The sequence below is a fragment of the Lepidochelys kempii genome, chromosome 24 (assembly GCF_965140265.1).
Source record: "Lepidochelys kempii isolate rLepKem1 chromosome 24, rLepKem1.hap2, whole genome shotgun sequence".
NCBI classification, from domain to species: Eukaryota; Metazoa; Chordata; order Testudines; family Cheloniidae; genus Lepidochelys; species Lepidochelys kempii.
In genome coordinates, this window is record NC_133279.1 from 6,934,395 (window position 1) to 6,955,346 (window position 20,952).

Below are 20,952 nucleotides of genomic sequence, written 5' to 3' on the forward strand. Positions count from 1 at the left end.
TCTTCAGAGAATTATAAACTAGCACTCAAGATTAGTGAATGAACCATTACAAGAACATTTATGTACAATAGAACTGGAAAAGGCTTTCACAGTAACTGTTTATGTAGTGCATATATAATACAGGAACTCCACAGTCTAACTTGTTGGCTTCTGAATCATAGCGCTCTGCTTTCTAACGTGTCTGAAAGGCAGATAGAACTCTGAGTGACATCTGTGTGGAGGGGGAAATATAATGAAATGGCATCCTGTGTATGTTTTGCATAGAAGTGTGTTTAAAAGGTTTTTGAAAGAGAACAGTCTCTTCTGAATTTTGATTGCAGGCAGTATTGAGTGTTTGTTCTACTTAATCCTTGTAATTGATATCTTAATTTCTTTACACGTTTGTGTACCAACAGCATCCACAAATCCAAAAGTTGCTCTAAAGTCGAAGATTGTTGCTGAATTCAGAGTAAGTTTAACCAGTGAAAACATCTTTTGCATTAACCTCTGTCCTTGGACTGTAGTTACATGACTAGTTTGTTTATAGCCAAGAGTCACTGGGGCTTGTGTTGAAGTTGATTTGTTCATTATTGTATAGTGCCCACAATGCCCTGAGGCTGCAAACTCTGCAGAGCTGCAGCCTGTTCTGTAAAGCATCGTGTATGCTGGTGCTATTTAAAAACAGGGCATGGAAATAGAGCTAGGGATTGGAGGTAGTTAGTAAAGGCAGTTAATTCTTTCACACCATTTAGAGTTATCTGCTGCAAGAAAGCAGTTTGCCTTCTTGCGAGGAGTGAACTGCTGTCGCTTTTGTAGCCAATGTGTTTGATTATATGATTGCCTATTGTTTTAATGTATGTTTAAATATAGGAACACTTACTAGGGCCTTGTCTATACACTTAAGTATTTACTGGTAGATTTATACTTGCAGCCCCTGTAGTGGAGATGCAGCTTATACTGCAAACGTTATTTTGCTGCTATAGCTTAGAACAGTTCCATGAATGGAATTAGCTACACTGGCAAATGGATTTTTTGCCAGTATAACTGGATTTGCACTAAGGCTTTTGATTGTACAGCTCTGTCAGTTGACGGTGTAATTTTTTTCCCCACACTCCTAACTGACATACCTCTGCCGGCAAATCTTTCTCCTGTTTACGAGACATAGAGTTCTGATCACCCCCATGTTCATTTCATTTCCATTTGTTATGAATTTAAACCATATGTTTCTCTGAGTTAGTTTATTCCAGAATAGTAAAAAAACATCTGCTTTGATACAGAGACAGCTTTTCAATGGAATATTTATTTCTGTTACTTAAAAACAGGTCCATAATGTTATCGTTGCAAAGTTAGGGCTTCTCTTCTGCAGAATGTGATGAGGATGCTGTTCTTGTTTTTCAGCCACAATCGCTTGTTGATGAATTGTTGTTATATAAGCGTTCAGAAGACCAGATAGAACTGAAAGAGAAGCAGCTTTCCACCATGAGGGTGGATGTATGCAGCACTGAAACACTTAAATGCTTAAAAGGTACAAGTTGTGTATTCTGGCAGTCATATTATCAAAGGAAACAAAAACGTATCCGTAGTTTTAGTAATTCATGGGCTCTTTTACATCACAGGTTAGATTTCTGCTTATTCTCTAATGAATTTCAGATTGTAGAATGCTAAGTGATGTCAAAGCACAATTAACCCATTTTCAGAGGTATCAGCTCCTTTTATTTAAAAAATGCAGTACTGTGGTATTCTACTTTAGTGATCCAGTACATTACAGCAGTATTGATACCGCAAATTTTTTAGCTGTCACTTTAGTATTTCATAAGTCACAGGACAGAAATGTGTCTGTTTTCAGTCATGAGCACATCAACTGCGTCCTAATGTACATAGTCTCCCAATATCCTGTTTTCATGTGTAGTAGATCTTGTAATCCTTCTACAGTTGTTTTTAATTAAAAATGTAGTTCGTCCAATGCATGTATTGAATGTTTTTATTTTTCAAATAACTTAAAAATGCACATCGTGCCCTTAACGGTCTGAAGTACAGAACTTCAGAGCACTTGTCCTCAAGATGTAGTAACTTAAACTGTGAGATTGAACCTGGGAGCTTGAGCACCAAAAGCACATCTCTACTGCTTGAGCTAAAGGAGTAACTGAAGATACCCAAAGTAGGCTGCCATCCTTTGTAGTCTGGCTAGGAGAAGGGGATGGAACACTTCATCAGTTTAGTACATAACCTGCATGGAGATAAGAGTTATGGGCCAGATTTACAAAGGTATTTATTTAAATGTCCAAAGTTGCAGATAAGCACCTAGTGAGATTTTCAAAAATGCCCATCTGCAGCTTTAGACACCTAATACCTTTGTAAATCTGTCCCTATATGTACAACAGCTGCTAGCAAGTACAAAGTACAAACTGTAGATGGCCAGGATTTGTTTGTTACAGGGTTTTCCTCAGTACAGAGTATGTGTTTCAGAATGCATGGATTTCTTAATGTGTTCAGTAGTCCATAACTTAACATTACAGATTTAATAATTAGCTGCTTAGTTCTTGAATAAAGCTACAATAATTTAAGATTTAGGAAGCTGTGTAAACTTGATTGGAAATAACGTTACAAGGGAGTAAACAAATTTAGTTTCATTGCCCAAATGAATAGGAAATTTCATTGTAAAATTGAATTGCTTTAAAAGTAGCTGGTATCCAGTTACTGCAGCCTATCAAAATTGTCATAAAAATGTAGCAGCCCATAAACATAGTTCTACCAATGTAATGGTGAAAGAAAACTGAATAATGTTTTCTTGCCCCTCTAAACAGATCAAAACTACTGACCCCAGATGATTGGAAGAGTAGAATTTCAAAAGGCTAACTCTAGTGGCCCCACATGCATGTAGAATGTGGTTTTGTTTTGTGTTTTTTTTTTAAATCCACGTTAGATGTTATTACTAATCATTGGCTTGAAAACCAAAGAATACAGACTGCTAGTTGCCTTGCCTTTACATGACTTAATTACCAATTATTACACTAGTTATCTGCTAAAAACTATGAGGTGCACGTACCAACTTACTGAATATTAATTATTCTGTGTGAGTGTGTGTGAGTGAGTGAGAGAAGAGCTCTGTGTATTCCAGGGGAGGTAATGTGCATAATGTAATTTGTCATTAATATTATCTCTTTCAGACAAAACAGGAGGAAAAAAGTTCTCCAAAGAATTTGAAGAAGCGAGTTCAAAGTTAGAAGAATTTGTAAATGGTTTAGACAAGCAGGTGAAAAATGGCCCCTCACTAATTGAAGTGCTTGAGAATGCTGGTATCTTTTATGAAGCACAATATAAGGAAGTCAAGGTGGTAGCAAATGTAAGTGCAAAGTTTTCCCCAATAGCAAATATCTTATTGGTACAGCATTACTAATAAGAGGACATAATGCAGAATTCAAACTGATAATTGAGGTTTATCTGCATTTGTTAAACTCTTTACTAGAAAAATGAGTGATAAAATCTCAGTGTACTAATGAATGAAGTAGAAATTGTGTGAGATTATAACACAGATTGTTTAAAAGGAGAGCAGAGATGATGGAGGTCAACTAATAAGATAATTAGATGCTGTTAAGATTGATAGGAGCTCATAATTTGACCTACCATTTTTCTCATATGTTTTGCAAATTCTCTGCATGTGAAAAAAGAAAAGATTCATTTGTTATGCTGAGTGTAAAGTTAACTTCGAGAAGCTGAACACCTTTGTTGGTAATCTAGATCTGAGAGTGACCTTTGGGTACTGAAGGTTTTCCTCATTTCTTGAAGCATTGTATCAAATGTGATAGTTTATGGATTTGAAAAGATTCTTCCAACAAAAGCATTAACTAAATGGAAAAAGTAGTCACGTGAATAACCCTTCTGAGGTTTTTGCTCTACAAGCCATACTGAAAAGCGAAATACTTAATGCAGGGGCAGAGATGATTGGGGAGTTGAATATGCTGCTATTAATACTATAGAAATGGTTCAAAGGTGTGTTATTTTTCCTTCTTTACAAAGGACACTAAGCTAAATATCATTTTTTTGTGTGTGTTAGGCTTATAAAACATTTGCCAATAGAGTGAGCAATCTAAAGAAAAAATTAGATCAATTGAAAGCAACTCTTCCTGATCCAGAAGAGTCTCCTGTCCCTTCTCCAAGTATGGATGCTCCATCTCCAACTGGTTCTGAGTCCCCTTTCCAGGGAATGGGGGAAGAGGATGACATCCAGTCTCCAGCAGTGGAAAGCGAGAAGTCTGTATCTCCGGAACCTGTGGCAGATAATCGGGATGTGGAGGACATGGAACTGTCTGATGTGGAAGATGATGCCTCTAAAATTATTGGTATGTTCTGTGGAAGTAGCAGTAAAATGGGCTAATAGTTTTATACTATCCACAAAACTTTTTAGGCAAAACAGTTTTTCCAGACCTCATTTAGAATCAAGAGGATGTTGAGAAACTTTCCTTGTTCTGGGAATACTGCAGCTCTGGTACTATGCCAGTCCTCCAGCAAAAACCAGGGAATTCAGACCCAGATATTCCTAACTTAAAAAACAAGCATAAAAAAAGCTCTCTTCATGAGGCTGTCCTTACACACCCTAACAGTTCAGTAAAGAGCATGAACAATTGCTTTTCCTCTGAGTCTTTACATTAGTATTTTTTAAACCTGGAACACATTGAGAAGCCTGCAGCTCTTAGGCCAAAAGAATTCTGTGAGGCAGATTGAACATTCCATGTTTTTTCTCTATATTTGAATTAGTGGAGGAGAGGAAGGAGAAACAGGTTGTTCCTTCTTCAGCACCTGCAAAGACTGAAAGTGTCCCAAAAGCAACATCCTCCACAGTGGTTGTTGCTACACCAGCGGTAACAACTCCTGCTCAGACTCCTCCAACTCCCAAGACAGTGAGCACAGCGCCTGTCCCTCCATCACCGGCACTTGGTCTGCCAAACCTTGCCAACGTTGACCTAGCAAAGATCAGCTCCATTCTTAGCAGCTTAACTTCTGTTATGAAGAATACAGGTGGGTGTCTAAATTGCAGGTTGTGACTGAGTGGTGCTGTTCAGCAGAGACAGAATTCTGCGTTGTACAAGCAATAACTTTGTTGGTCAGATCTTCTTTTGCTTCTGTAACATTTTAGAACTAAAACATTGAATTGTAATTCAGTCTGTACTTCAGGAGAGCTGTGACATATTGGAACTAAACACACTCTCAAAATCAGTTTTAAACATGCTTCCTTTTAAATGGTTTAAGGCGATCTGTAGTGTAGCGTTTCAAAGTAGGACATGGTGCTACCCACGTCTATGCACCATAGTGATCTTAGGGTGTGTCTGTGCTAGGGTTTCTACTGTTTTTAACACTGCAGTAGTGAAGGCGGCCATACTAGTTGTAGACAAGGTTTCCACAGCTGCTGACATTAACAGTGTCATGTTAAATGCTGGTTGCCTCAGGAGCCTTGCCTACACTAGCACCTTACTTCAACTCTACTGGTATTAGTAATTGTTGAAATTTTTAGCCAGAAAACCCTACCTTAACAAAGCAGTATGTATGAGCAGTGTATTTATTGACTGTTTTTTCATTGCTCTTGGAAAGTAGCATTTTGTGTTTCTGAGCAGCAAATGTTTTCACCCCAGGGGTCAGTCCTGCATCAAGACCTTCCCCAGGAACCCCAACGAGCCCCACGACTCTTACTAGTGGCCTGAAGACTCCTATTGTGGGGACTCCATCTGGTCCTCCAAATCCGTTAGCAAATATTCTTTCCAAAGTTGAAATAACTCCTGAAAGCATTTTATCAGTTCTCTCCAAAACTCAGACCCAGACTGCACCAGCATTGCAAGGTAAGTATTTAAAATTCACTCCTTTTGCACAGTATAAATAGTTAGCATCTGTATTTGGATGGCAGCATCAATACTAAAGCATCCCACTGTGTGCTCCTGAAATGAGTTTATCCGTGAGGAAATTAGCTTATATTATGTAACACTTTTTCCAAATTTAAGTTACATTTTGCAAGGTAGTGTATTTGGTATGGGCAAGTCAATTTTGCAACAGATTTGGGAAGTGTTTTCCTGTGTGTTTAATCTTTTAAAAACCTTTTTAAAATCTGATGGTGTTGGATACCGTCCTGGGACATTTTATATTTGCTTTATTAGTTGCAACTTTTATGACTAAATCTTGTTGTTGTTGTTGCACAGTAAGCAAATAGTGTTAATATGTTTAATTGCTGGACTTCACCCTGACTTTCCAGTTAGCCAAGTAATTATATTGCATGTGTTTGCTAAAATCTTATGGTGCATGGAAAAAATGTAGCAGAGCAGGGGACCCATGAGTGAGTGCCACTTAGATTCTATTCCTAGCTCTGGGATGGGGTTCGGTGAAGCGGAGGACTCTAGGATTCTGGGAGGGGGGTTCCCTCTGCTACTTGCTCGTATGATCTTGGTTAAGAACATCACTTCCATATTTCTGCTTAACTAGCTGTAACATGGACATAATACCGATTGTGGTTTAGATGTGTGTTATAATTTATATTGGTAAAACAATTTGAGATCAAAAGCACTATGGGAATGCAAAGTAATTAGTATTCAATAGTATGTAGAGATGGCAAAGTCTAACCATTTTGTTGGCTCAGATGTCAGTTTCAAAAATTTGTTTGTAGCTTCTCTGCCTACAAAACCAATCATGATTATGGCTTACCACGAGTTTTCTGTTGAAATGGTTGTAGGTTACTCTGCCTCTTAAAATATCTAATTAAAATGGTTTTTTTGGTTTGTTTTTTCTCCAGGTTTGTCATCCTTACTTCAAAGCGTTGCTGGAAATACAGCTCAATCAAGTGAAACGGCAACTCAGAGCACTTCAGCATCACCAGCCAATACAACTGTTTCTTGCGTGAAAGGGAGGAATGTTCCTTCCAATACTCAGTCTTTTATGTCCAAAAATATTGGTTATTCTCCAAATTCTTCTACTGCTGAGGTTTCTTCAACTTCGGTTAACAAGGCTCCTGTTGGACATAGCCCAGGGCTTTCAAGTTCTAGTTTTAAACCACCAACAAATTCCCTTGGATTTGCCAGTACCCATCCTACCAGTCCTTCCCTTTTACCAACAGAAACCCCATTGAGTCAGTCCTCTGAGATTTCAAAAACAAAGCTGGAGTCAGAACCCACCTCTCCAAGCCTGGAAATGAAGATACACAATTTTTTAAAGGGAAACCCTGGTTTCAGTGGTCTAAACTTGAATATTCCAATTTTAAGCAGTTTAGGGTCCAACATCACATCAGAAAGCCATTCATCTGACTTTCAGCGTGGTCCTACTAGCACCTCTATGGACAATGTGGATGGAACGCCAGTCCGTGATGAACGAAGTGGAACGCCAACCCAAGATGAGATGATGGATAAACCAACATCAAGCAATGTTGACACTATGTCTTTATTATCAAAGATTATAAGCCCTGGATCTTCTACTCCCAGTAGCACAAGGTCCCCTCCTCAGAGCAGAGATGATGGATATTCCCAAGAACTGTCTAATTCTGTGCCTGCCTATAGGTCTTTCGGTCTTGGCAGGGATTCTCCAGCCAGCATGTACAAGCAATCGTCTGATATGGAAATACCTTCTTCTTTAATGGATTCTCCTCAGGAGAAGTTTTACCCAGACACATCTTTTCAAGAAGATGAAGATTATCGTGACTTTGAATATTCTGGGCCACCACCATCTGCCATCATGAACCTGGAGAAGAAGCCTTCAAAATCCATTTTGAAAGCTAGTAAGCTTTCCGACACTGCAGAGTATCAGCAAGTTCTCTCTAGTTACGGTCAAAGAGCACAAGAGTTTAGTGTGAAGTCGTCTTTTCCTCAGTCTATGAGGTCTATTCTTGATCAGAATGAGAGCTGTGATCCGCTGTCATCGTCTTCTGGAATGTATGGAAGTTACAGCCTACGAGCAAATGACTCTGGATCCGATGGTTCCCCTTCACCCAGTAAGAATGATGTGTTTTTCACACCAGACTCCAATCATAATAATTTATCAAAATCTGTGATACATTCTGGCCTGGCACAGAAACAGTATCCAGACTCTCCCCATTCACTTCCTCACAGATCAATCTTTTCTCCTCAAAACACTCTTTCAAATCCTGCTGGTAGACCACCCACATCCAGTGTGGAGAAATCTTTAGGTTCTTCCATTTCTGCCACTTCAACAATTGAGTTTAAGAACATGCTTAAAAATGCATCTCGCAAGCCTTCTGAGGAAAAGCATTTTAGCCAGGTTCCTAAAGGTAGCTCACATGAGGGGGTTAGCCTGTCTAGTCTCAGCCAAGCTGGAACTTCGACAGGAGAGCAGCAGCAGCAGCAAGAGGAACACTATCGTATAGAAACTAGGGTGTCGTCATCTTGTTTAGACTTGCCTGATAGCACTGAAGAAAAAGGAGCCCCCATAGAAACTCTGGGTTACCATAATGCATCCAATAGGGGAATGTCAGGAGAACCAATTCAGACAGTAGAATCTATCAGAGTTCTTGGGAAAGGAAATAGAGGACACGGGCGAGAGGCAACTAGAGTAGGCTGGTTTGAGCTAAGTAATACAGGTAGTGCTTTTGATAATGGGCCCTCAAGTGCTACTGAGCTGCCCACCATGGGTACTGGCAGTGGAATTGCCAGCTTTCAAACACAGTACAAAGAACACGTGCCACAATTTCAGGAGAGTGTAAACAATTTCAGAACAAATAATTTCAGCACTGCCTTTGAGCGTCACATACCACCTCCTCCCATAGAGCATGGAACTCCTTTTCAGAGGGAACAAGTTGGTACACCTGCTGGGCCCCCATCTGCTCCGCCCAAGGATCATGGAAGCCTGTTTCCTAGGGATCACTCAGTTCCTCCACACATGTCATCAGTGGATCACACTAATCCTTTTTCAAAAGAAAAATCCTCTCCACTCTCATTGCCTCATGCTGCCCCTCCTCCTCCTTCTGTGGAACATAGCGGGGTTCCATTTCCTACTCCTCCCCCTCCACCTCACTCTGTGGAACATGGTGGCGTTCCATTCCCTACCCCGCCACCACCTTCTGGGGAACACAGTGGCATTCCATTTCCTGCCCCTCCCCTGACCGTGGAACATGGTGGTGTCACGTTTTCCAAGGATCATGGTACTATTCATCAAGGAACTATAAAAGAGCATTTTAATGTGCATTCAGGACCAAGGGACCATGTGGCCCCACCTCAGCGAGACCACAGTGGTCCACCCCTTGGTCGGGTTCGAGAAAACATAGGCCTACCTTCCCTTTCGAGAGATCAGCTTGGGCCATCCCATAGTGTTCCTCCCATTGGCCCATCTCATAGAGACAATGTAAACCGGAGTGGAATGATGATTAGGAACCCACGACCAGACTTTAGGCCTAGGGAACCTTTCATAAACAGAGAACCATTTCAGAGCTTAAAAAGGCCTCGGCCACCTTTTGGAAGGGGCCCTCCATTCTTTGCACCAAAACGCCCTTTCTTTCCTCCCAGGTACTGAAACAGACATGCATCTCTGTAAGTGAAGGTATTTTGGATATTCTAGAGAGCAGTGGAAGTAGCGCTTTCACGTTTGTTTTTCCTTAAAGAGCCCCATAACATTTTTCTAAATTAAATATGTTCTGATACTTTTTTTGGTTGTTTATTTTTTTAAGCCACCCAGTTGGCATAAATCTAGCAAAATGTTTTAACAAAAAATAAGAATTTTCCGAAGAGTATTGCCGTTGAAATAAAACTTCTAGTCGTAAAAAATGATTGAATGTGCGATGTTGGGATGTTATTTTTAGCTGATTACCAAATTGTTTTGCTTCTTGAGTCCTCCGAACCCATGTCAAAAAATAGAGATGGGGGAAGGAACTCTGTTGCTACTGTTGATTAAGGAAGATAAAGGGTCCAAGCTTTCAAAGCCTTCCCTGTGGCAATAGAAATATTAACCCTTCCTTGTGCCTTTTGTTAGGTTAATCAGTCACTTTTTTCACTGATATCTGCTTAGTCGGTCCCTTGCTATGAAGCCTTGGAACATCTTGCTGCTTGCTGTTTTCCATCTTGCTGACAGGAATAGGGAGAGGGTAGGCAACTAACATGGTCAGTTTTTCAGCCCTTCTCTTTGCTTTTTCTGCCTTTCTCAAAATGCAAAAGGAAAAAGCCTCTGCTTTTCACAGTTGACAGCTTTGCCACTGAGGGTCTTGAACTTTTCTCCCAAGTTGGGTTTCAGAAAACAGTCTCTAAAGTATGTGCACTTCCTATCTCTAACTTGGCTTCCTTCCTCAACATGCTAAGAGGGTTATATTTTGCTGAATATAAATCAAGTAATGCATTTGAAATAAGTGGATGCAGGGAGGTAGCTAGCGGTAAAACTCAAATCTGCTTACACATACACATTTAATGTATACAATGTATATTTGAAACACGCCTGCATTCGCATGTACAAGCTGCATCGTATTTTTTCTTTCTTGTCTTATATCACAGAGCTAGGGCAGGTCTAGTAAACGATATTTACTTTTTTGCTGGGAGCATCGTTGACTTACATGTATTCTTCACTTTTTGTAATCACACCTTTCCGTGTGCTTTGTTTGAAGCACATAGTTCCATGTAAGATGAGAGAGAAACTGCATGCAGCAATGTGAAAACAGTACCTAAACTCTCTTCCCACATATTTTCATAAACTCACTTCTGCTGCCATGTGCATAGAGGACTTTGTGTGGAGTTGGAATTACTTTGATTTTTTTTTAAGTGAGTAGAATACAACATACTAGTGTTTGATAAAGGTATGGGAAAATATCTATAAAAATAACTACAAAACGAGAAAATGGCAGAGCATTTGTTTGTGCTTGGGCTGTGTGTTTTATTTAATATATATAATATGTATAATTATATTTGCATACGCAAGTAAGCGAATCGGAAGGTTGTATGGGTGTATTTTATTGAATTGGCCTGGGTTTACAGAAAGAATGATGTTATAGTGCCAATGCGTAGAAACCTTCTCTGTTTTCTAATCTTAGAACAAAAACGTGCGTTCCACTTCATTTTGCAGTCAGCAGCAGACGTCGCTGCTGCTGGTCTGTAGGGGGGCTGTATTTAGGCAGCATCATGGAATGGTGCACCTTGTTGTGTGGACTGTTTCAGTTAAACAGAATTCCTGAAAAAGTAACTGCATGTGTAATTCATGCAAACACTGAGTGTTTAAACTTTTGGGTTAAATTTAAACAGTATTTATTCCTTTTCTGTTCCTTCTGAGTTCTGTTCTCTTTGGACACCACAGCTCCTTTCAGTGAACCTCCAATATGATTATTGAATGGATAACACACCAAAGTACTACTGTGAGGGTAGCTCGTGTAAGTTAAGCAAAATGTTCAGAAGGAAAAAACAAGGCAGTAAAGATATAAAGCAAGAAAACTACGTAATAAGATGTGAGAATTTGCTTATCCTATGATATGAAGTAAGATGATATAACTCAGTTCCCTATACACCAGCACTCAGAATGTCTGATCATATTTCTTATTAGTGAGAATAAACGTGCTCACCTACAAAACAACCCAAGATGGAAGAATGCTTAGCTTAGCATTCATTTTCTTGTATGCCCAAAGTCTAGCCATACAGCTCTTAAATTTTAGGACTTGTAAGACATGGATATATTTTAATATCTAATGTTAATGTCCAACACGAAAACTGAAAAAATTTCACAGCTTTTGATGTATATTGGAAATGATGCATAGCTTAGCCCAACTTCTTTGCTCTACTGGAACATTTTAAATGAAGCTTTCAGTAACCTAAACTACACAATCCCATTGCTTTAATATCTATCCTGGCTTGAAGGGACAGTTTCAGAGAAGTCATAGCTTAAGGATGTTTTTTTGGAGGAAACCCAGGGGTTGAAAAAACGCAGGAGGTTCTGATGTAAGAATGGAACCAATATTGACTAGAAAAAAAAATTCCCTCTAGAATAAAAGAATGTGAATTGTTTCTGCTGCTCTTGCTTAAAGTGGTGATTTCGAAGTAAGGAATTATTAAAATCAGATGGTGACACCATCTAAGAACTGCTCTCCATGCCATCTGACATGCCTGGCGAGTAGCTTCCTTGCTCTTGGAGGTGGCTTTTTGGGTAACTTGAAAAGTAAAATGACTGATTAAAAAAAAAAAAAAAAGACACAAAAACTTATTGTAAAAAAAAAAAAACTTTTAATGGTGAAAGCTCCATGTTTTTTGTTTGAGGTTTTTCATTTTATTCTGTGCTTGTTACTTTAAACAAACTGTCTACAGTAACTGAAGACACATGTACATATGTAGAAACCACACAACTTATTTCTGGACATGAAGGCGTTTTTTCCTGTGTCTGTGATTTAAACTCCCCACCGTTCTTGAACTTTTGTATTTCACCTTATAAGAAAAAGAAATAAACATGTATTTTTTAAATAAAGCATGAAACAGTGTGTCTCATGAAGGACATAACTTCATAAAGAAGAAAATCAAATTGCAGACAGCCTTCAGTGTGCACTCCAGCTGTTCTAGAAACAGAGAGGACAACCCAAACATTGCACTGGTACAGCTTAACGGCAATCAGTAGAATTAACTTTTACTAGAGGTTATAAACATTTAAAATGTATCCCTGTTCTAGACTTCTGCTAGTGTAATACAGCTGTTCTTGTCACCAGATTTACGAATATGCACCATTTAGATTTCTACGGTCCCCTCAGATATACAGTACGCATACCTGCCTCTTTGGAAAAATTCCAGATATGCTATGGTGTGCGTTGTATATCAGAGAGGCCGGTCTACGGCTGTGGCTGACTTTGTGATCTAAATACATTTAGAGACTCTTTACCTGTAAAAACATTGTTCAGGTGTGAGAAACCTGTTTAGATAATGTGAATAATGGTAATTTTTTTAAAAAACGTGCAGAATAAATGATCATATCCTGAAATTAATTATTCAAAAATAAGCTGCAGTGCTGTTGTTTCAAAACTGCTGTAAATACTGGCTGCTTTTTTTGTGTGCCTGTTATGATTAATTGGATATGTTGGATTTATATTCTCAAGTGTTCCGTGTGGAGAAAGCAACGTGCATTAGAGGAAGCGACAATAAAACTGCAGATCATTTTGAAATGTGTATTAATACATTTAATAAAATAACTAGTTCTAATGTTTTGATATTCTTTTTTAACTGGAACCTCTATTTAAGTGTACAGGGGGTGTAAGATTGCCTGATCCGTGAAAATGACCACAATATTGGGCTGAAGAGAGAACATCAGTTTTTTGCAGTATAGAACAACAGCCAGGCTTTGTTTCATCTTTGCTGAATTACAAGTTTAGGGTTAGTGTGGCCTAACCCTTTTTTTTTTTAAACTCTTTAAAAAAAAACAAAAAAAAAACACAAACACACACAAGGAAGAATCTGCCTGCAGCTCAGGTTCCGTGACCATTTTGAAGACTGAAAGAAATTTAAAACTGTTGGAAGATGGTTCTGTTTCTTTTAATTTTACAGAGAGGCGGTGTTTGGAGGCAAATCTGAAATTACTGTTAACTTGCAGAGCAAAATACAGAAAATGGAATATTCTACCAATACCTGTGGGCTGAGACAACACTTCCCCTGCCCCCATTTATTTTTGTATTGCATATTAATAAAGTGTACTTTACTTGGTGTGGTTTCCTTTCAAAAGAGTAAGATCTTTGCACCAGTTTACTGGTTTCTGGCCTCTGTACATACTCTTCTGTTCTGCCATGTAATTTTGAAGGGTGATGATGTTGATTTTCAGGGTTGTCTTGGCTTCCTGTCCTTTTTTGTTGGCTGGGGGATAGAAATAGCTGGCTACACAGCCTTGAGAGAAGCTGGTCTCCGTGATTACTGCTAGAACCTCACTTTCAGTCTGTATCTGCATAGCACAAGATGCAATTATGTGAAGCAATTTAAAGAGTATCATTTTTAATAACTTCAGAGGTGCATGGTCATTAATTTTTAACAAATTGCTTTAGCTGGCCTAACCTAGATTATCAAAATGGAAAGAATTTTAAATTGAATTTACTTTTTGCCATTTATGCTAATTGGCTACCTTTTGCATTTCACTTACTATGGACAATAAGAGCCTGCTAAATTCTGCATTCTGGTACAATAGTAGAATGTAGTAGTAATTTGGCTCCTAGGTGCTTCAAAGTCGTACATAAACAAGGAATTCTTATTTGAAATTGTTTCTAGAATAGAAAAACCTATTTTATTTTCCAAGCTACAATTTTTGTAGCTGAACTTATGTCCACATGTCATTTTGTAAAGATCATTTAGATAGTAGAATAACTCTTCAGGGAAGGTTATCAAACGTCTCAAGAGCAAGGCACTATTAAACGTGGAAGTTATGGACCTCTAGGAATCGATACAAAAATAAGCCAAGAGGCCCCTTCTAATCCAGTGTCTGTGAATCTAATGAATACTCACCCCTAGTTTTGGAAACATGCTGGTTATTGTATTTAGTGCGGTCTTGCATGTGGAAGTCTTTCAAGGTTTTTGTGACTGAGGCAGAATACTGCTGAATTCAGTAAGCCTATTTATAGCTTTTTCAATATCTAAAGTAGTAGACTCTTAACAACTTAAATCCCCCTATGTGTCTGAACTGTAAAAGTTCCTCTCGTTAGCTCAGGTGTCGTGCAAAACTTGGTCAGATTAAAAATATGTCAGATCCTGCTCAGCACTCTGTACCCGCCAGCCTTAGTGAGTGTATAATTTGTCATTTTTTTGTGATGTTGCATCCACTCACCCTTTAGCATCCAACCAAGGGCAGTTACTCTCCTTGTCCGTCTACAGTGACCATTTCCCCTCCCTCCTTTTCATCTCATTGCTTTTGATACCATTTCTCATCTTGAGAGGATTTCACAAAGTCTTTTCCAAGGTTTTCAGAAAAGGTCACCCTATGGATATACTAATATAGACCAGGTCACTTGCTACCCTCCTCTAACATGAGGGGCTTTGGTTCCTCCCTAGCTCAGTGGGTGTTCCTGAATCTCTCTCCCTGCTCTTCAGATGGGTCCTGCCATGCAAATATTTTCTATTTATCTTCCCTCTACTCTGACCTACCTCAAACTGACTTTGGTAGGATTCCATATTGCACTTCAGTGACTTAAAAGATCTTTCTCATTTTCAAGTGAAGGATGTGGAGCTTTTAAAGGGCAGCCCTGAAAACTTCATCTTGGATCTGAAGGTCAGGCTGGTTTCTGCTGGACTGCTGCGTCAGAACCATGAATGGCCAAATTCTGGGGGGGGGGGGGCACAAGTGGAAAAGTCTTGTCCTGAATTGTTAACTTCTCACTTGCAGTTGCTACATGAGCTTATAAATAAGAATCCAGCAGCTCGCTCCAAAAGCTGTTTGCGCTTTGCGAGGTCACTAAGATTATGCATAGTGCTGAATATGGGGGGTGGGCAGACCTGTTCCATAAATATGCCCACTTAGTTACTTTTCAGAGCAGAGCTGCATTCCTCTTCTGTACTGTTACTTATCACTGATGCAGGCAGACCTGTAGAATCTATAACTGGAGGCCTATGTGTCGAGTGTGTCGGATGCAGATTGTTTTCACATTAAGCGCTCTCACATTCTAGAAGCTAATGCAGCGTCAGAGTCTTCCAAGGGGATATGATCCCTTAGGCTCAGCCCAGCACTCTGAATGTGCACAGGGTAAAAAGAACTTCCCAGCATGGATAAAACTGGGCAGGGTATTTGAAAATTGCTTGAATTGCAGTTGGTGTTCCTTGCATTTTGGTTGAGTGTGGGCTGCTGTGTGTTGCGGGCAATAACGAAGCCCAGGGTAGAAGTGCTACAAAATTCTCCCGTCCTTGTTTAATTCCATTTTAATCAACTAACTGCTTACATTTTTAAACCTTCTGAAAGATTTTCTTCTGCAGGCTTCCATTCAGCTTATTTATGCGTAGCTTGGCAAGTTAGCATCAGAAGTAATGCCATTTTCCACCGACACGGCCACCCCCCACTGCAGACTTGCAAAATAGAGATTTTATTTTCAGCTGCATTTCAGTCTGCTCATGCAGTGAGGTGCTGCTTAGCCTATGCCAGGGCATCCAAACATATGCCAGCCTAGGGGCTGTTTTAGCAACTTGGCAGGAGCTTGAGAGCTGCTCTCTTAATTTGCTGAACGTGATGCAGGTACGTCCAGCCTCCTCCCGCTTTACATCAGTGCAACCCCTGGGGATTGCTGGTCATGCACAATTCTCTACTTTCATTCGTGTGTCAAGACCATGTACTGAGCCACCATATTGAAGACAAGGGCAGCCCCAGGCTGTGCTGGGAATGCATTTGTCCCATGGGCTGGACACTTGGTATCTTTGCTGTGTTCAGATGGGATTAAAAAGCGTTTAAGTGATTTGAAAAACCCCCACCCTTCCTGCGTAGACTGCTGAGCTGCAATACATTGAGGGAGCTTGCCCTTTTGAGGTGACCTTGGCATGTCCCAAGATATGATGTGATAGGGAGGCGACTGCCCTGTCTCTCACCCTTGTAAGAATGTGCTGAGAATTAGTGGTGTAGCTAGCTGAGCTTTGGGGATGGAACATGGCACAGGTGTGGTGTATCCCTCCTGCTAAATTATTGGAGGTTAGGAGTTTCCTGAATGGCAAAACTCTAGCAACCTAATGTCCAAAGCAAAGGGGCCCCTGGCTCAGGTGGAGTTGTGCAGCGCTTAGTTTGGAAGCTGATGGAGCCACTTTGAAATCAGCCGACAGAGGCTGCTGTACAGCGACATGTAATTTGCTCCTTCAGTTCAGAGGCCATAGGACAAGAAACCAGACCTGGTAGTCAGTGCCAAGCCCAGCCACTGATGCAAAGCCATCCCCTTGAGAAACGGCCATTGTGCTGCCACAGTGTATGGAGAATGCCACTTCTTTGCCTCAACCCTCCTTTCCCCTGTCAGCCATTGTTAACAGCCCAGGCTGCGCTCCCCAAATGGGCAGGGACTCTCCTGAAAATCTTGGTTTCTGCTCCACAGAGGCTGGCAGGAATTACTAGCTTATTTGGGTTTATCTTAAAGTAAATAATTCAAACATTTGCAAACTGTAATTCAGCAGGGTCTTACCTTTGCAGACCTGATTGCATTTGGGTACCAAGGCCTGTACCCACTAAAGCCCTAAATTGGTTTAGTTTTCATTGTGCTACTAGTTGACAAGCCAGTCATGTTGACCAGTGGTTTGTTCAAGTGCTGCCATCCCTCCCTCTTCCTTCCCCCCCCCCCCCCCCCCACCGGCCAGGCTTGGCTGAGGTTTCTATTTGAGTTAAAATCACACTTCCCACTTCAACCGTGGTAAACTTCTAAGACATTTTAAAAGTGCTAGCAGGGACAGGACTTTGGTGTCAGGGCTTCCAATGTGACAGCATGGGTTTAAGGCTGGGATTTGCAAAGGAGCCCAAGGGAGTTAGATGCCCAAATTGCATTAGAAACTAATGTTTGGCACCTAATTCTCTTAGACGCCTAGCCTTAAATCGTTCATTTCTCTTTCCCCTCCAGTTTGCACAGCTAACATTCGCTTGCCTAGGGGAGCAGCATCTTGTATTATAGAAGCTTTAGACCTTGGGTAAAATTTTCAGAAGTGTCGAAAGTCCCATTTTTAAAGACTGGCCTAGGTGCAAAATGAATCTATTTCAATCAACCCTGCTGGAGTAGCACATCCCAAGATGATTGCATTTTGCAGCATTGATGGGGCCTGGTGGTCACTTTGATGCCTCTCTCCTCCCCCTTCCTGCTCTGCTGTACTGGATTTGTTTCTTGGTCCAAGTTTATCTGATATCAGCTGTTCAAGTACCTTTATATATTAAGCTCTCTGGGCAAGAACTGGGACAACCCTGGCCCTCCAATCTGGCAGCTAATAGCACTTGCAGCGGGTGGCCAATTCTTATCACTCCTCCGTAGTCTCTTGCTGGGGAGTTGCAAAGGTTCATACCCTTCATAGAATCATAGGGTGGGTGTTTTTTTTTTTGTAAGCCAGAAACTAGGGTCACTAGGATCATCCAGTTGGAACTCCTGTGTCACACAGGCCAAGTACTCTTATGGTTGAGCGACAGCTGATTGTTTGGAAAAGCATCCAATCTTGATTTAAAGAGATGATGTGTAACTTCTATAATAAACCAACAACTCGCAACCTTTTGCTTGTGGGCCTGAAGTTAGAAGATCCTGTAAGATGTTGAGGCCCTCCTACTTTTAATTGGAGTTTTAGGGTAGTTAGCATCTCGCCGGTAGGGCTTGACGTATGGAACAATAGTGCCTCTGTTTGGCTGCTATCATTCCCATCAAAGTGAGGAGAATAAGCAACTCCTCTTGTTTCTCCACAGCATAAGTAGCTCTTGTAACACCCATAGCTGAATAAAACAGCTTTTAGTTATAGTTGTCTTTCATTCCCGTCTTCATCTAGCCCCAGAGCATGCTCTTCCACCACATTTATATCTTCAGCCTCATGGTAATTAAATGGCAGCTCCCTTCTTTCTGCTGTTGACTTAACAGGTAACAGGCACCAAAGCACTAATACGAATAAGCAAGGAGAGTTGTTTTTTAATGGAAAATACTGAAGGTGGGATTTCTTCAAAGCACCCACCCCTGACCTGGCTCTGACCCATTGAAGTCAATGGGAGCAAAGTTAGGCCAGTGCTGGATGCTTCTAAAGATCCTGCCCATAGTTCTTGAGGTTTGGGCTCATTAGAGGAACAGATTGACCAACCATGGTGCATCAAGTGATAGACCCTGGCTGTATCTTAGTAGTGGTGTTACCATAATGCATAGAGACTCTAATCTAGGTCAAGGCCTCAGTGTGCTAGATGCTGTACAAACTAAATAAGAAAGGCAAAGGATGGGAGGAGAAAGAGGCATAGAGCGGGGAAGTGACTTGCCTAAAATCACACACTAAACCGGAGATGAACACCTCTGTTCAGTCCCTGTGCAATACCGTAGCCACTGGAACAATCTGTCTCGCTTGTCAAGGCAATAGGTGAATTTTACATGGGATTTGGTAATCTAGAAAATGTTATTCCTGCGGGGGGACTGTTTTTTTCTTTCTTTTTAAACAAATACTTCTGCCAAGTGCGAGGGAACAAAATGCAAGAAATGCTTAGTGTCTGTCCAAGTGCTAACTCACCTTTGTGAAGCTTTGGTGTACGAGAGAAGAAACAAGTTGCATTTTCCTGTGGGTGACAAAGTGGGTGTGTGGAGAAGGGAAGTCACTGAATTAAGATGTCTAGCTGAAACACAAGCTACCATCCAATCACAGTAATACCAACTCCAGTCACTAGTGACTGGGAAATGGCATGATCTGATGGTGGGCTGTTTGCCTGTGTGACCAGAATCGCTGTGTGTCTGGTCCCCAGCAAATGTCTCCGTTGCCAAACACTCCCCACCCCCATCCAAAAACACCTCAACTCTTCATTGTTGACACTTAATTGGCAGTTTTAGCAGAGCCACTAAGGATAGAATAGGCCATGGAGATTGAACTCTGCTCTGCCCTCAAGAAGAGTCATCTGGGATAGGGCTGAGAGGCATTCATAGTGGGAGCATACCACTCCCTTAAGAAGTGCCAGACTAGGTCAGACCTGAGGCCTGTTTTGTCCAGTATCCTGTCTAGGATAATCTCTTGCCTCCCTTCTCCCTGCCCCATGAAGGTCTCAGCCTGATCTCTAAAGACTTAGGTTGGTTTAAACCGTGAGACATGAGTTTTTATATCCCTTCCAAAAACTCTTGTCATCGATAATTCTGGACGTTCTTGCTAGCTGTATAAATGTCCAGTCCCTGTTTGAATCTTAAGTTCTTGGCCTCATTGACATCCTGTGGAGGCGAATTCTGCAGTCCAGTTACACCTTCTGAAAAAAAAACATTTTTATCAGCTTTGAATTTCTCATTTTTTAATTTCTTTGGCTGTCCCCTTGCTCTTGTGTTACGAGACAGGGAACACAATCAATCTCCTCTAGACCATTCAGTATTTATATACTTTTAATCTGTTGCTTCTCATTCATTCCCTTTCCAAGGTTACAATCATCGTCTTTTCAGTCTCTTCATAGGAGAGCTTTTCCATACCCTTGGGTCATACTCATTACTCTTCTCTGAACCCGCTCTAATTCTGCAGTATCCTTGTGAGATGGGGTGGCCACAGCATGTGGATGAGAGCACATGATTTATATATAACATTATAATAGCTCTGTATTATTCATCCCATTTCTTATACATCCTACCAGCTTGTTAGCTTTTTTGACTGTACGTGCACATTGACTTATCTACCATTAACACCCAGGCCAACTTTTTTGTGGTGATCACTCTGTACTCGAATTTCAGTCTCTAACACTGTCAATGTCTGTCCTTTTCCAAAACATTAGGTTCCTAAACACTTAAATCTCACCGAAATCAATGGAAGTTTAGATGCCTAAATTAATTTTTTTTTTTTAAGTTGCATGGTATCAAAACAGGTGAATCAAAGACTGTGAACTGACCCAAACAATGAAACCCCCTCTTTTGTTCTGTTGTTTGTATGGTGTCTAGCGTCTTAGGTGCTATCACAGTGAAATATCAAATAATAAAATCAGTTGCAGAATGTAGGTTCAGACTTAGAGCTGGATTCTGCTCCCAAGAGTAATGGAGTCACTCCACTAATTGCTATGGCATGGCTGGATTTACTCCAGTGTAACAGATTGTTGAAGCAGGGCCTAAGTTCTGCTAAAGCACTTAAGCATATGCCTTGAAACCAATGGGATGTGCACACATACTGAAATGTTTTGCTCTGTCAAGGCTTTAGCCCTTAATTCCAAATACACTTTTGAGAACAAAAATTATACTGTACTCAGCAGGAGAGAAGGTAACCGCTCCATGGAATAAGGAATTAAAAAAAAATTCTTAAAATGTCAGGAGTGCGAATGAAAGAAGTAACATTGGGCTCCTAAATCTATAAGCACAGGATGGTGATGAGCACAAGGTTAATGGGAGCTGTGGGATGCCAACGAGTATATGTTAATTATTGGTCA

At 40.5% G+C, this 20,952-nt stretch overlaps 1 protein-coding gene across 3 annotated transcripts in view; it reads left to right on the forward strand.

Annotated features, from left to right (window-relative positions):
* Nucleotides 1-13,112, forward strand: part of RPRD2 (regulation of nuclear pre-mRNA domain containing 2) — a 49,434-nt gene extending 36,322 nt beyond the window's left edge. Inside the window, exons 5-11 of one of the 3 annotated variants that reach the window (XM_073323257.1) lie at nucleotides 396-448; nucleotides 1,378-1,504; nucleotides 3,147-3,322; nucleotides 4,034-4,319; nucleotides 4,735-4,995; nucleotides 5,607-5,810; nucleotides 6,752-13,112. In XM_073323257.1, the coding sequence (XP_073179358.1) occupies nucleotides 396-448; nucleotides 1,378-1,504; nucleotides 3,147-3,322; nucleotides 4,034-4,319; nucleotides 4,735-4,995; nucleotides 5,607-5,810; nucleotides 6,752-9,474 (3,830 nt within the window). In that variant the 3' untranslated portion in view covers nucleotides 9,475-13,112. Of the gene's footprint in view, nucleotides 1-395; nucleotides 449-1,377; nucleotides 1,505-3,146; nucleotides 3,323-4,033; nucleotides 4,320-4,734; nucleotides 4,996-5,568; nucleotides 5,811-6,751 lie in introns of those variants that run through there. The other 2 variants (XM_073323258.1, XM_073323259.1) reach the window with 2 other exon arrangements.
* Nucleotides 13,113-20,952: the final 7,840 nt, after the last annotated feature.